The 16,334-nt window shown below is 48.0% G+C and overlaps 1 protein-coding gene across 3 annotated transcripts in view; it reads left to right on the top strand.

The window, feature by feature from the left end:
* The window catches only part of SLC35F3 (solute carrier family 35 member F3), a 147,528-nt gene extending 133,693 nt beyond the window's left edge, over nt 1-13,835 (top strand). For 2 of the 3 annotated variants that reach the window (XM_419560.8, XM_015284407.4), the window contains 5 exons: nt 7,709-7,928; nt 9,305-9,430; nt 9,610-9,802; nt 11,010-11,099; nt 12,197-13,835. In XM_419560.8, coding sequence (XP_419560.3) covers nt 7,709-7,928; nt 9,305-9,430; nt 9,610-9,802; nt 11,010-11,099; nt 12,197-12,441 — 874 coding nt within the window. In that variant the 3' untranslated portion in view covers nt 12,442-13,835. The remainder of the gene's footprint in view (nt 1-7,708; nt 7,929-9,304; nt 9,431-9,609; nt 9,803-11,009; nt 11,100-12,196) is intronic. The other variant, XM_004935481.5, reaches the window with a different exon arrangement.
* The last annotated feature ends 2,499 nt before the right edge of the window (nt 13,836-16,334 follow it).

Raw genomic sequence — 16,334 nt, 5'->3', positions numbered from 1 at the left:
AAGTAAAGCTGTTTGGAAGTATGAATCTCAGAAGTGCTGTACGCGGTGTTTTATATCACCACCCTTTTGGCTCTAAAGCCATCAGCTGTACTCCTTCACTTCGTGTGATGTAAGGCTGCCGGGTTTCTCAGTTCCTCACACACTTGTTTCCAAGATCACGTGCTCTGAAGCGTGCTGTGAAGTCCTGCTCCAGTATGAGGGTGGATGCCACCCCCATGGGAACCTGAGGACTTGCCGCCCCTCTGCAGTGCTGCTTTGTGCGAGACACCTTGAAGTTAGGACATGCTGGACAGGGGCTGCTCTGATTTTGTGTTAAACAGACATCAGCAGTGCAATTAAAAAGGCGAACTAACTTTGGGCAGAAAAGATCCGCCTGTGGTTGATACAGGGTACTCAAAAAATGACTGTAAGTAGAAGTATGTAGAAAAAATTATTCCCTTTATGAATCCCAATTTACTTAATGCATCTAGCAGCAGTCTGTGCTGTGTGTCAGCTTCTCTGATGTGTCAGTGAGCTCTCTGCTTTCTTTTTTTATAACTTTCCTTCTTTTCACTGACTGGTTGCCAAATTGATGGTATCTCTTTCAGTAGCCCCTGAATGACATGCTTTCCTGTTCCCAGCTGCTCCCAGCGTCCTGTCACGGTGCCCAACAGTTAGTACGTAGCTGTGAGGTTATTTCCCTTGTTATCTGTACTACAGTTTGATGCTGCTATTGAGTTAGGATTTACTGAGCTGATCAATTTTGCCTGTGGCCCAAGGCCGTGCTATCACCAGCAAGAAGAGGCTGACAATGTTTTCCCTGCTAGAACCACACATCTTTATGTGGGGTCCTTCTGACCATTCACAGGAGTGTGGGAGTGTATGTGTGTATGTTCTAATGTATGTATCTGGTTATGTGTATGGTAACACTGGTGTTTGTGCAGCCAGTGTTATCACAGAGGTGTTTCTCTTCTCCTTATATTGCCCCATGTCTTGCTGCTTCCCTCTCCCAAGACACAACAGCACTGTTTCCCCTCCCATTGGTGCTGTGCTTCTAAACCAGCATAGCCAAAATGTGAACATTTCAGAAGCCAAGGCACCAGCTGTTACAGAGGTGTTTTATTCTTGCCTGCTTTTATGTCTGCCTGCACCAATGGCTACAGAACCCTGATTCCCAGGAGGCCAGCTGGCCAGCTTCTGGCAGAAGTTGACTCTTCCAAAGAGTAGCAGCGGGTGCAGGTCACAGCTGCAGCGTACAAGCCGGATACAAATCAGAACAGGCCGAGCTCAAGATATCCGCAAGTGATTGCTGCACAGTTTCAGACACCACAAGCCTTTCATGCCCCAAACTTCCACTGACGTCAATGGAAATTTTGGCTGATGACGGAGAGCAGTGACGATGTTGACTCCGGCAGTGAAAGGCCTGAGAGCCCAATGTTTAGGTTTCCTCTGCCTGGTTTGTATACGCTGTTCCTCACCACGCACCGAGCGCCGCACGAGTGCTTGGCTGCATTTACCTCAGCAGGCTGGGGCACTGCTGAGGGGGGGGGGATGTGGGCCTGGGGCCTGGCCAAGCTCTATGGGAAGGCTGTGGCAGAGCTTCACAGCCAGCCTCCAGTCCTGCCCTTGGCAGCTGCTTTTCAGTACTGAAGTCCTGCACTGCTTACTGTGCCTCTCCAGCCTGTTGAGCTCACCTTTTAATGGGCACGTGTCCCAGAGCTGGGGTGCAGTACCCAAATGGCAGCTCGCACAGCACAGCCCCCAGCCTGGAGAAGGCTGTGTTGTGCTGCTCCTCAACCTGCTGAGGAGAACACTGCCTTGAGGGGGGAGAGTCCCAGTTACTTAGTGTTCATTGGCTCCACGCAGTCATTAGGTAGGTGGATGCACTAGAACAGTCTTCCTGGGGCCAGAGCAGCTACCCATCAGCTACCCTACCAGGCTGGCAATCTGTGCAAGCAAGACCTTGGTCATATCAGTGCCTCTAGCTATGTTCTCCCTGTCCTCATTGTGCCTTGGTGAGTCCAGGAGGAAGATAAGGCCTTGCAGTGCAGGCTGAACGTGACTGGCAGCGTTGTCACCAAAACGGATGGTCAGCTGCAGTCACAGCTCCCATTAGATCTCCTGTCAGTTTGTGTGATAAAAGGTAGTCATAGCTTTGGAATGACTCAGTCTGCCTTTGAGTCACAGTCTTAATATCCATTCTGCACCCTACAGGCGTCCAGTGAATGTATTGCTTTTTCAACAGAATACGAGGGTGGAATCAAGAGAGAACATGCAAGTCAGACTCAAGGACAGAGTGAGAAAAGAGTCCTGTGGGGAACATGTAGGTTTCTGGGGGTTGATGTGGGGTTGCTGTGGCTGTCTCTAAGCCAACTACGCTGTCAGGACAGTGAGAAAAAGTGCTCAGAATGATGGAATCCACTTGATCTGTTGAATGAAGAAGAAAGAATGTGAGCCACCTGCCCACTCTGCCGTGACCTGATCTCGACCAAGTCGTCTGCTTGTGCTCTACGTGATCACTCTGTTGGCTTCCTGCTGCTGTGGAGGAAGGATGGTGATTAGTCGTGGTTCGACAGGCTGACTGCTCCTTGAGCCTGTGCTTTTATGTGCTGCTGTCAGAGCTGGCAGTCCTTTCCATGTACTCCTTTTCAGCCCAATGTCAGCCTGGAAAGGAGCCTCTTGCCCTCACAACCTGCTGTGCAAATGGGCCCATCTGCTGACTTCCCATAGCAGCAGCTGCCCACTGCTTGCACCACAGGCTCATCAGGAGCCCCCCATGCACCTGGAAAGCTTCCAGTCTTCTCTCTGCTCCCTCTTTCATCAGCTGCTTGTTCTACTTTGGGCAAACGTGTCATCCAAGTGCCTACTGGCCTCCAGTGGGCTGGGATCTGGCTTAGATTTAAGGCAGATGCTGTGTGCTGAAGCAGGTGAAGTCAAGGGCAGCGTCCCCTTGTGGGCTCTGTAACCAGCTGCTCCATGAAGCAGCCTTTGAGCAGCACCAAAAAGCTCATCTCTAAGTACATCCAACTGTGATGTCTATCTGGTCTGCAGGTGTTTGGAGTTTACACGGAACAATAGTATTACACTTTATTTATGTAGAATCAATAATCCGTAAAAGTAAAGCAATTTAAGCTCTGAGTACCTCTAAAAAACTGCTGGGTAATGCAACATGTGAGAAGTTCGGCTGTCTGATGGCTCTGTGCACACTGTTGCATTAAAAGCTTCTTTCTGCTAGCAGTGCTTGCTGCATTTTCCAAAATGGTATTTCCCTCTGTGGTCTGCTGGAAGTCCCACAGCTGGCAGCGTGCTGCAGGCAGGGAACAGTGCCAGACCCCTCAAGAAAAGGTGCGCGCATCCCTTGGCATTGTCGTCAGGTAGGAAGCACTGGGAAGGCTAGAGACCCACGCCCTGAGGAAGGACAGTCCCAAATGGAAGGGACAAGGGATTAGCTGCTGTAGACATGACCATGAGGGGCATCAATGGCACGGGGCAGACTCTTCTCCATGCTTTTGCAGCCCAGGGCTCCCACTGCTGGGTTTTGCTAGGACAGCTTGCACTCTGTGACTTCTCCTTGCAATCTGGTCTTGTACTTTTAAACTGCTTCTTGTTGTTAGTCTAAACAGTTTCTCATTAAGGCTTCTGAGTGTGTGCTAAGACTTGTCTTGGAAATATGTATTCGGGTGGTTTGTAAGATTTGTATTATTTGCTTCTTTCGGAGCCATTCTGGTGTATTATGTAAATCCATAGCAAAGCATTTCCTGGGACCATTTGTTGTGCAAATGCGTAGTTTGGCGCATGTACAGTGCTCAACAAAACCAATTGCCTCTGCCACTCTAGTTGGGAGAATTGAGATCAGCCTGGAGATTTTTTGTTTAATTCAAGAGAAGGCATTTTTCTCATTTCATTTCCTATCCAAATGAGTTTCAGCAAATGAGATGGAAACTCCTGGAATAGTTGAAAATATACAGGCAGAACAGCTCCAAATTACATGTAGAGGCAAGTACTGCTCAACGTCGTTAAAACTCTTAGCTGTATCTGGATTGGCTTCTAGGGTCATTTCTTGCATTATTATCTTGCATTATATTTCTTGCAATAAAACACAGATAAATATGGGCATTAGCAAACCATTGGATTATTTTAAATAATGTCAATTTCTGAGGAACTGCTTAGTATCTCAGGTAGTTGTTTTTCAGTTTGTAAGCAGGTAGGCTTGGTGACAAGCTTGAGAACTACTTCGTACTTCAAGCTTCACTTCAAGCCTTCTTCTTCATCCCCTGAGCTGAGGAAAACAAGTGTTTGGTACCTGATGTCGGGAGCTGCTCCATCCTTTCTCACTTTCAAGAAACATCCTGTGGTGGCCCAGGCACATGGAGGGGTAGCAGGGGAGGGGACGTTGCCCCTGAGGCCTAGCGGGGATGGTGAGAGGATGCACTGGGCACTGACCTGGACTCGTTGCCAGGCTGCGAGCAGAGCGCTGGCATGGCACAGCCATGAGCAACCTGCTGCTTGAACTTGCTGCTGCATTGTCAGATTTGTAGACGTACTCCCAAATTGATCTGACCCCATAGCCAGGAGCAGTCAATTCAAGAAACTTTTCCTCATGTAATCTGCTGTGGAAATGGTGCTTTTATGTCACTCTGCCCTTGCTACGTTGACCTTTCTAAGGACACAGTGGTCCACGCTTCACCATTTCTATGGCTGAGATTCAGAAGGCACTGCAGGCACCCTGGGCACCTCTCTGCAAAGTGCTGAGGCTGGTGGGTTTATTTGCAGTGGTTCTTGTTCCGGGACACACCACAGGAGGCTCCGTGCAACTGTTGTGCTGGCACCTGTACCTGCAGTGATGCAGAGAAAAAGCACACGGAGGCCGTCCTGATCAGTAAGAGAAGTTAGCTGCTAAATGAACACCCAGGAAAAGCAAGGCCCAGAAGGTGCAGTCTACAGGCATTCCTCATCCTGCATCCTTCAAGTACATGTGGGCTCACGTGCTCCATGCCTCAGCATTACCACGTGTAACATGGGGATCAGGAGACAGCCTCTGCTTGCATGGCTCCAACATCTGCCCACCTAGAGGCTAATAGTGATATGACTGCAGTCCACATGAGCTCTGGTATGAGGGGAGAGGGAAGTGGAGGCCTGATCCCATAGTTTGGGAAACGCACCGTACACTCCTGGAAGGGGGTTTTGAGGAATATTTTTGCTTCATTCGTATTTATTTCGTCTCTGCACAGCAATCTTCTACCTATCTTGTGATCGTAATGTAGGAGGAATGCTATGGCCCTAACAGGATAAATTATGAAAAAAGAGTCTTGTCTTTCATTTTGTTCCCTTCTTTCAACTGCCACAGCACCTCAGCTGTCCTGTTGGCTTTTGCTTGCTGCAGCTGGCTTTCAGGTCCTGCAGAAGACAAGCCGTAACATTTTGGTCCGTGACTATCTTTTGTGCATTGAATGGAGAATGTATGACTATTAGCAGCGTTGCTGCAGACTGTTTATCCATGCAGGCCTCATCAGTGCAAGGATCAGCAAAACATGTTTTGCCTGCCAGTCTCTAATCAAGAAGCCAGATTCCCTGGCACGCTGGCTGCTTTGCTCTGCTCTGGGGAGCCTATGCTCACTGGTGAAAATCAGGAGCAATTTAGCTAAATTCAATTTGCGGGTACACACCTCGCAAGGTCAAACAAAGCAAGAAGTGCAGACTACAAAGAACAAAAATCACCCACTGGGAGCAATGGCAGAAGAAAATATGCTTTGGAGAAGGCTGCAGTATGAACACTGACAGTGAGAAAATTGTAATAGAAGTCAGCAGGCTGGAAAGCGAAATAGCTGGCTTGTGCAAAGCATATGTGCGTTCCTCCCAGGTATTTCCTACCTTACTGCATCTACCCCAGAAATGTAATGGCAGCTTCAGTGGCTTATTCACCTTTCTGGCATAGTTTGGCTTTGCAAAGAGTAGCAAGAGGCTGAACCCTTGGGCTGGAGGAACCGCTGTGTGGGTTTTGTCTGATTCTTGTCTACCTTCCTCTTTGGGGTATGGTCTTATTTGCAAAGAGAAGTGAAAAGAATTCCTTCCAGTTGGGGCAGAATTGCGTGCATTCATTTGCATGAGGTTCAAAGCAGTGAGAATTATCCCACCTAGCAATGGGTAAAGACATAAAAGGTGGTGGAAGGTGAGTATTGTTAAGCGTGTAATTGAGTTCAATGGGGGGGAGGGGGAAGAAAGGAGTTTTAGTGTCATCTTTTATTTGCAGGCTTTATTTGAGTGCTGCACCTGCTTTCAACATGGCTAAATCTTACTTATTTAGCATGCAATTTTGGCACCAACTGCTTGCCGTTAACCTCACTGGGGATGCTCAGTTCCAGTGACAGATATTTTGATGGCCTTGTTGTGCTGCAGACACGCACAATGGTGCAGAGCTAATTGGCCATTTGCTGTGTTAATGAAGATACACATTAAAAAGATTATGAGGAGAAACAAGAGCTAGCACACGAAGGATTATGAAACAACAATTCAGAGTGAAAAAATAAAAGCAGTGAGAACTCTTTGTTTGACGTTTCCAACCCGGTTTTCCACAGCCTTTCACCATTGCCTTGCTAATGCCTTGCATTCATTTTGTAAAATGATTACCGTGATTAGGGCAGAGCTCCAGTCCTACCACATGGAGACACGCAGTGCCAAGGCACACCTTGACCCTACAGCAGCGCATAGGGTTATGGCCTCACTGGCCGTAGCACCAGGCAATGCTGCATGTCCATGCAGATGCTGCGTGCTGTTTAAAACCATCACATCCGTGAGCACGGCCTCACAGGGCTGCCCAAGTCTGCAAGCAGAGCTGGAATTCTCTGTCCTGTGGAATTGCAAGGGGACTGTCCAGCTTCCCCATCCATCCTGCAGCTTTGGGATACTGTGGGATGCTGAGTGCTTATGGACTGCCCCTGGGCTAGAGTGGCTTTTGTCTTTCCTAACAAGTTACGTTTTCATTAGCAGATGATGTTGTTAAAATATCTCTAGGCAGGCTCTTCTGGTGTGTCCAGGCATGCCTGCACAGTCACAGCTCTGTTTTTGCCAGGGAGTCCCCGTCAAGCATCAAGATAAACACTGGGTACAGAGTGCCCTTGTGGGCCAAATGGAGATAACCAGACAACAGGAGGAACTATGGCCAGAATGTTCTGTCAAAACATCTAGAGCTCAAGGTTGTTTCTTATGGTTTTTGCACCAGCTGCTCTGGGATTACTGTGTGGGTTACCTCCCAGCCCTGTCTTGCTTCCCGTGACTACTGTATTGAGTCATCCTTGCACAACAGGACCGCATTTCTCTTAATGCTCCTCAGGCTTCATTGACTTACAGCCCCCTTACAGCCCGGTGCTCGATGGGAGACCTGTGCCTGAAGAGGCCGCCTCTGGAAGCCGCAGCCTGCAAAAAGCAACCCAGAATTAGTGAAACTAGAGAAAACAGGTACAAGGAAGCATTACTTGTGGAGACCAGTGAGAAGAGACTTCCAGGGCAGGGAATGCAGCTCCTGAGCCTTGATCCAGGCTCAAGCAAGGCCCGAGCCCAGTGATGGCTGCTGCAGCAGGCACTGAGATTTGTTATTCACCTCTTCTTTAAGGTGTGTGTCCCTCCTCCCCCAGAGGAAAGGACGAGGAGCAAGAATGAAAAGAAACCTGTGTGTTTGTTGCAAGCTGAGACTGGTTGGTATACTAATGCTGCCTTTCTCTCCTTGTTGTAGGGAGTGCTGCCGGTTTTTTGGAGACAACGGGTTGACTTTGAAGGTGTTTTTTACCAAGGCAGCACCCTTTGGTGTTCTCTGGACACTCACAAACTACCTTTACTTACATGCAATAAAGAAAATAAACACTACGGACGTCTCCGTGCTGTTCTGCTGCAACAAAGCATTTGTGTTCTTGCTCTCATGGATCGTTCTGCGGGACAGGTTCATGGGAGTGAGGGTAAGTGACTCCTTAGCTCTGTCTCCTTCTCCCTCTCTCCCTCTGCCTTTCCTTCCCCTTTCCCAGCGCAGTGGCCCATGCGGTGGCAGCACAGAGACCCACAGAGAGCAAGGACGAGCCTCTCCTGCCGCATTTCCCAGCAGAAACGAGGTAGCCTGCTCCAAAACAGGGCACCAGGGCTGCCTGCTGTCTCCATGCTGCTCTGAGCATACAGCAGCCTTTGCCTGTCTCCATTGAGTTAAAGTTTTCCGAGGGAACTGGAAACCTCGCAGCCCCCGCTGTCATTCTGGCAGCCCTCGGCACACGGTGTCCTCTGGCAGTGGAGCTGGGCAGATGGCACCTGGCATCCACCATGGTGACCCAGCAGTAACCAAACCAAAAGGCCCCATGAATCCCTCCGGCCTCACCACATCAGCAGTCACGTGTTAATACAGCAGCAATCACGGCAGTAAGACCTATATTTGGCCCACTGTTTGAAGAGCTCTCTGCTCATCAATCCAAGCAAAGCTTTCAGAACTCAGGAGAGGCTGCGTACCTCACTGCTGAGAATTAACTTTGCAGGAAGTATTCCCCTCCAGCAGGAGGCTTGGACAGCCGTGCGGGGTTGCAGCCAAAGGCAGCTCGCAGTGCTGCACAACACCCTGCCAACAGCCCGGCCCTGCCAGCTGGTGTCTGTGCTCACCCGTCCAGCTTCCCAGCTAGTTGTAGCCGGAAAACAAATTAACTGGGTCTTGCTGAGCACACAAGTGAGGGTATCCCAAGATAGTCCTGGAGGCAGGGAAGTGTCACGTTTATCCCAGCTGTCCACTTTGGTCACAGTGATAAAGTGTATTTTACTGGTGCTCATCCATCTTGTAGCACTGTCAGTGAGGGGTGCAGTGCTGGTTGGTCTCAGGGAAGGAGGTGTGCAGATGGGTGGGTGCTGCTCTCTGCCCTGGCAGCTTGCTACATGCTGTGTATGTGCTCTCTCCCAGAACCACCTTCGGACTCAGAGCCTTTCCTGCCAGTGCCAGGGGTTTCCTGGTTGTGTATTACTGTCTCACACATGCTGCCAGGACCCACTGATGGGGAGGCTCTGTGGCAGAGATGAACCCCTCTCTTCACCTCAGTCCAAGACAGGATGGTGAAGGCTGGCCTGCTGCATGCTGCCCAGCACAGCCTCTCTTTCACAGCTCTGCCTGCAGCCTGGCCTGCCAGGGGAGCTGCCAGAGAGGGCAGCATCAGCTCCTCAGGCACCAACCTGGGTTAGTACTCATTTCCTACCTCGGGACAGGGGCAGATGATACAGAAGTACCACCCTCTCACATACAGCTGCTTTCATGTTTTTCCACACTGGGGGTTGTCCATTAACACTAACTTTCTTTGTCTCCAACCAGATCGTGGCTGCTATATTTGCTATTGCAGGGATAGTGATGATGACGTACGCTGATGGGTTTCACAGCCACTCTGTTATTGGGATAGCCCTGGTGGTGGGCTCTGCCTCAATGTCTGCTCTCTACAAGGTAAGCACGACTGGGTCTCCCCCCAGGAAGGTGTCTGGCCCACACTGCTGCACACGTGCTCCCTTCACTGTTCCCTCGCCCCAAGCAGGGACAGGACAGGGGAAGCTGCTGGAGCTGGACTGCCTGCCCCATCAGGGAAGTGGGAGACTTACAGCAGCCCATGTGGTTTTGTCTTGCAGGTTTTATTCAAACTTCTGCTGGGCAGTGCAAAATTTGGAGAGGCTGCCTTATTCCTGTCTGTGTTGGCCGTCTTCAATGTCCTCTTCGTTACCTGTATTCCTGTCATCCTTTATTTTACCAAAGTGGAATACTGGAGCTCTTTTGACATCGTTCCTTGGGGAAATCTCTGCGGATTTTCAATTCTCTTATTGAGTGAGTACACGGGGAGCCTTCAGGCTGCTCTGGGTAGAAGAACATGCCAGAAACTGGCCACTGGTGGAAGCTGCAGCTCTCTGACATACTGCAGCCAATTTTCCTTCTTCTAAGTTTTAGTTCAAGAGGTCATGGGGTGCTCATTCCTATGTGGAAATACAGACCCTGCTTCTGCTGTTGTAGGCAAACCCAAGCATTAAGGCCATCATTAAAAGGTGCTGCGAGATTACATTGCAAAGCTTCTCCTCACCACTACACCTTGAGGTCATCAGCATCACCCAAGCCAGAGGTTAGGCCCGGCCCATCAAGGCCAGCCTCTGGTGCCTCTGCTGACAGAAAGAAGTAATAGCTAATGGCCATTCCTAAGGGACAAGCACCTTTTGAAAATGTAGCACTGCCTGGGGCTGATGGGGATTTGGTAGCTGGCCAGCTGTCTTCTGCTACAAAGGAAACTCAGCTTGGACAGGATGCTAAATCCAAGTTTGATTGTTTCATGATCATCAGAAGTATGATGCTGTTCCTTCCTGAACCAGATGTGTTGACAGTGCTGACAGTTTGTCCCTAAGCTGGGTAATAGTTTCACATCTCCTAAAACATTCCTTTCATTTCTGCTGGAAATAGCCCTTATCCAACCCTGTCCTGAATCACTGCTTCTTTTACCTTAAGTAGTCACAGTACGTGTATATGTATTACCAGAAAGCTGTGCCTCAGTGCCTGCTGACCAGATCAGTACTAGCTAGGTTCTCTTGAAATAAATAAATATATACATACATCCAGACATAAGCAACTGTTTGTCTGAAATCTCCTACAGGAGAAATATTTACCTTCAGCAGAACCATAGAATCACAGAATGCCCTGGGTTGAAAAGGACCTCAGAGATCCTCGAAGATCAAAGTTTCAACCCCCCTGTCACAGGCAGGGTCAGCAACCACTAGACCAGGCGGATTGGTACAGAAAGCTGGAAGGGCCAGGAGTCCACCCATGTTACCAAGCATTACACTGAGAGAGGGGTTGTGCCCAGAACTCAGCCCGATTCTGCCATTGGCACTGGCAGGACAGAGCTCCCTGTGAACAGCAGTGTCCTGGGCAGATACCTGCTTTCTATATGGAACGCCTACAGAGGGAGTAGTAAAGCAAAGACATTTCAAGTGACATTCTCTTTGCTTAGTTTCACGGTAGTAAAAAATGGTTTTCTTTCCTTCTTCAGCATTCAATATCCTACTGAATTTCGGAATTGCTATCACGTACCCCACCTTGATTTCTCTTGGAATTGTACTGAGCGTCCCAGTCAACGCGGGTAAGGATTTCTGACTTCTGCATCTTGATGAACACGTGAGGTCTGCAGCCTCCCAGATACCTGCTGGGGATAAAAGCAAAGATCTCCATTAAATACATTTTAAATCTTCTTTTAGAAACATATGGAGATGATACCGATTAAAAATGTATACTTTAAGTGTTAAATACATATTGTAGAATATTGCACAACTATTACAACTTCTAAAATTGCTTTTTAAGTTCCTGCCTGAAAAAGGCAGGCTATTGACAAACAAACTAGATTTGAAATCATCTATCTATAGGCTGGGATAAAGCCTCTCTGATGAAGTAGAAATCAATTTGTAATGATTTTTCTTCAAGTAGGCTTAATGTTAAATTGAAACAAATATAATTGCTTACCCTCTAGAACAAACATTTATCTGCCCTGGTAAGTAATATTGCTGGTGTAGAGACTGCAGAGCTATGAGGGCAGACAGGGGAGAGCAAACCCAGCCCAAGCTACAGCCCTTACCCTTGTTCGACAGGCATCAGAAGAAACAACAATCCATTCCTACATTATCATTTACACTTCTTGCTCCTTAAGTGAATGTGGGACTCACAGGCAGTGCTGGTAGGAGGCTGCCTCCTGAGGCTCTGGTGTTAGTCATGGGAATGAAAAAAACCCTTCCAGTATGGACAACTCCCTCTTCTCTCTGAGACCAGGCTCTTAAATCCATGCCTGCTGACTGCCCAGACAGGTGCTTGTCTCCCATGTGGCACAGCTCCACACAGGTGATCTCAATTCAAGAGCCACAGCATATGGGTTAGGGAGCGTTCTCTGAAGACCTCTGCTTAGTGCTGACAAACAGTGGTAGTGAGATGCCTTTTCACTCCAACACAGTGCTGGTGGCATATGAGAGGCTGCCGCAGGCCCCAGCTACAGGCAGTGTTCCCATTTGTACCCTGAGCCCCCTGCTGTCCGCTCCCACCTGCTCTGTGCCCTGCCCCATGCTGAACCAACCAGGCAGAGCATTCTCCTGCTCATCCAGCCCAGCCTTCAGAGCCAGGGAGCGGGGAGGGAAGGGGTACTACTCTAACGCTTTGTCCCGCGTAATAACACCAGTTCAATGTCCCACACAGTTGTTGATCACTACACGAGTGAAATTGTCTTCAACAGTGTCCGAGTCATCGCCATCGTCATTATCGGCCTGGGCTTCCTCCTGTTGCTCTTGCCAGAGGAGTGGGACGTCTGGGTAATAAAGCTCCTCACGCGTCTCAAAGTCCGAAAGAAGGAAGAGCTTCCCGAAGGGAACGGAGACGTCACTTCAGGACTGCCCAACAAAAGCCGGAGAACTCGCCCCTCCATGTCATCCTTTGCTCATTAAAGGCTCTTTTTACCAAAACTTTGTGGTTACCTTACACACGATGACGCAAAGGTCTTTTCTTGGGAAGAAGCACACCTGACCACCACGGTGTACATACCTGTACAGTTTTGATATGATCACCATCTAAGGCATCGAGTCTTGGCATGTCCAGTTTGCTTGTACCTTTTTCACATCAGACCTTTCACTTAAGTAGTACACTGAAAAAAGAACTGCAAACCAAGAACCTCTCTTCTCTTTTTAAATGAATGTAACATATAGTCAAAATATATTTGCATAGGTTATTTTAAAGAATGGTTTTCATGAGAAGCGGGGCAGACATTCTGAGCGTTAGGTACCGAATGATGCATTGCACACTGTGATTTAAAAGAAACTAATGCTATGCTACATCACGTGTTTATTTTTGACCAGAGCTATACTCTGAAAGTTTTAATGGAACCAAAAGGGAATCTTTTGGGGGACAGGAAGATGGGGGGGAGAGTAGAAGGAAGGGAAGTTGGGAATGACTCTGTGTAGCTGAGCGCGTGCTGTGCTGGAACCGGAAGAAAATTCAAGTACTAAAAGCACTTGCACTAAAGTACTAGCAGGATAGCAGTCCAGAGCCCAAACCTCCTTGTACTGCATATGGATGTAGTTCATGTTTAGAATCATGCAAGAGAAATCCAGTGCCTTCTACAGAACTCTTGTCTTTATCCACGGAGAACCAGGCTCTGCTGTGAGTGGCGATAATGCGGGCTTAGGCTTGCAGCCCTAGGCAGCCCAAGGTCTCACTGACACCAAGACATGCCCAGGTTCTGGGGGCTGCAAGCTGGCACACAGGGGGCCTGGTGCTCGTCTCGCTTGCACAGGTTTTACCCCTGTGTGGAGCTGCACTTGATTAACATTAGTGTGAGGAAGGGAAGTCTTGGTCACGTGTGGAAAAATCAGACTGAAAATGAACAACAGAGCAGACAAGAGCGTGGTTGCTGATGTATGGTCTGAGAACACGGACTAAGGGGTGAATCACCAGTTGCTTTACTCCATAATTGTGAGTGTTAAGAGTTAAAAATGTAATATATTTACATCAAATGTAACACTTTTTATGAAACTTGTAAGCACCAGGATGTTTACTTATGCGATTTTGGTTCGCCATTAAATTTCTATCTGTGATAGATCACCTGCTATGTAAAAAAAGGGGGAAAAAAGGTTATAGTTTACTATTTTTGAAGTTTACATTGTTGCATACAAAATAAAAAGTGTTCTTTTGAACTGCTGCCATAGCCTAAGGGTCCCTGCTGCCACTGAGGCCCTCTTTGTCTCGGGCAGGGGTGGCATCCACTTCAAAACATTTTAGCAATTCAACTTCGAATTCCATTATCTGTTTGGCAAAGCTAAATAATAAAAGATTTTAAACTCGGCTTCAGGCAGTGCTGTTTCCCTCTCTTGACTGTACCGTCTCTGTGTTGGCTTTACAGTGGGCCGCATCTGGCCAAAGCAATCAGGTGGGAAGGATGAGACCTACAAACCTTTGGTCTGGTCTTACAGCCCGAGCTACAGCGCAGGAGGCCTCCCCCCTGCTCACAGTCCCACTGCCTTCAACACAAACTCTTGCAGGCAGTGACCATCAGCCAGAGCTGTCCTCACTGTGCTTCCAAATTTCTCTGGGGAAGCAGGGATGGGATACAGTACATGTACAGTGGTAATAACTGGTGTGAAGAGGCTTGATCTCAAAGCTCCCAGCTTACAACGTACCGCATCTTTGGGTGTATCATTTTGTCACCGCATGGGAACTGCTGAGTCGCGGCCTGAACCACTGATTGAGCACCTGGGGAAAGGATCCGGTCAGCCCTGGGAGCACAGGTGAAGGCAATTCAGCTGTGTGACCAGAAGGGGTGGAGCCTGGCTGCACCTCTCTTAGACCTCATTTAAGGGCTGACTGCCCCTGGGAAAGGATCTGTGGTTGGAGATCCCTTCCTTGTGGAGTTTCTCTTGTGAGCCTCTGCCTTCAGAGATGGGTGAGTACTTTCTTTGTAATGCCTTTCTGTTGTGTTAGTTACTAGAATCATAGGATCACAAGGTTGGAAAGGGCCTACAAGATCATCTAGTCCAACTGTTCTCCTGTTACCATTCCTTTGTCATTACATCTCCTTAACACCTTTCCATTGTGTTGATCTTTCTGATTGTTGCAGTCACCCTCAGAGCATCCCACATTCCTCCCCAAGCTCCCATCCTGAGGTAAGGCCAAGAGCAAGTATATTAGTCCTTCTACTTTCCATAATCCTAGTAAGTGGCATTTTTTTGTCATCTCTGCTCTCCATTTTATTGTGCTGTCCAAAAGACATCAGAAATGCTCTGAATGATGTTACAAACTGCACCTCGTGTGCATTTAGTACAGACTTGTTAACACTGAGTGCAGATCATGGGGGAATTCATGTACCACAATGGCCAGCAGCATTGGTAAAACTGTGATGTACCAAATGTAACTGATGCTGCTTCTGCTGTTTTATCCTTCCAGAGAGCAGCCTAAACAGAGGAACAGGCTGGGATTTCTATCAGTAGTTTAGTCTCTTTCTTGTGCAAACAAGATTTATTCATTTTAAGCTGCTCTGAACTACACACAGACAAATCAACCGCATGATCTGACCTGTATTTCTCCAGGCAACATCTTGCACTGAACACCTGGCTTGAAGGCAGGCAGATGCTCAGTGAAACTTTCCAGCCAGCAAAGTCTGGAGTGTAACTAGGAAGATGTCAAGAAAGCAGCACGTCCATATGGGTATGTGTCTGTAAGTGCCAAAACTTCACAGATTTGAAGCTGAAGAATTACAGGAGCTGGTGTCATTGGCTGCCACTAGAAGGACAAGGTATAGGAAGGGAAAGATCTCCTGAGAAGTCACTTGGTGCCCCGGGTAAGACTTCAGGCGAGGGTAAGATTGAACCTTTTTGATCTGGGACCAGTGAAGGATATACTGGATGTACTTGTGCCTTGGAGGTCAGGACTGAGTTTGTAGAATTGTTTGAGTCAAAAGGAACCTTTAACAGTCATCCAGTCCAACTCCCCTGCAATGAACAGGGATGCCTACAGCTAGATCAGGTTGCAGTTGGCAGGCTCCCCTGCTTGCCTCAAAGGCCAAAGCACAGCGTGCAATCATCTCCACAGCACAGTGATTCAGTCCTGCTGCTGGAACAAAGCCCATACAGCTCTGCAGGGCAGTACCATAACCTGAGCCTGGGACCAGTGCTTTGAGCCTTTTATGCCTCCTAAGCTGAGTTGCTCCTTGGCAAAGGCCAAGGCTGAGAAGCTGCTTTCACAATCTAGTCCCTGTGCAAGCTGTCCTTGCAGGAACAGCCAGCTGTAATGGATTGTGATGGACAAGTTTAATTAGCTCATCGCTATTAGAAGAGAAACAAGTAGATTTGCTTCATTAGCTGCCATGTTTTAGGGCTCCTCTGTAACAGCCTGAATCTTATTTAAAAGTCTCAAACATCAGAAAAGGAAATCAAAAAAAGAGCTTAGGGAACTTCTGAAAGCAAAAAGAAAATCAATTGAACAGATGCCCACCCACAGCCTAAAACTCTTCTTTTAAACGGAAATCTCATTCCTAAGGACAGGACCAGTAGATCAAACCGAAGTTTCTGAAGATTAAAAAGCCTCATACGATCTCTTCTACCTGAAATTCTATTGCAGCAAAATATATTATCCATCTTTCTAAACTCACATATTTATTCTAAATAGAGTGTCCATCAGCATTTCTCCACGCACATCACAGACACGATAAGATGCAACCAACGTGCTTTTCAGTAATGAAGAGTGAATCTTTTAAAGGAGAGTTAGACGTCTGGAACAAGGGAAGCTGCAGAACTCATACTAATACTGTGCTTAAGAACCTGTCAAATATAATCTCTGCAGTGAGAAG

The sequence above is a fragment of the Gallus gallus genome, chromosome 3 (genome assembly GCF_016699485.2).
Source record: "Gallus gallus isolate bGalGal1 chromosome 3, bGalGal1.mat.broiler.GRCg7b, whole genome shotgun sequence".
In the NCBI taxonomy this organism is placed as follows: Eukaryota; Metazoa; Chordata; class Aves; order Galliformes; family Phasianidae; genus Gallus; species Gallus gallus.
Note: the sequence above shows the minus strand (reverse complement) of the source record. Positions and strands in the feature narration are given on the sequence as shown.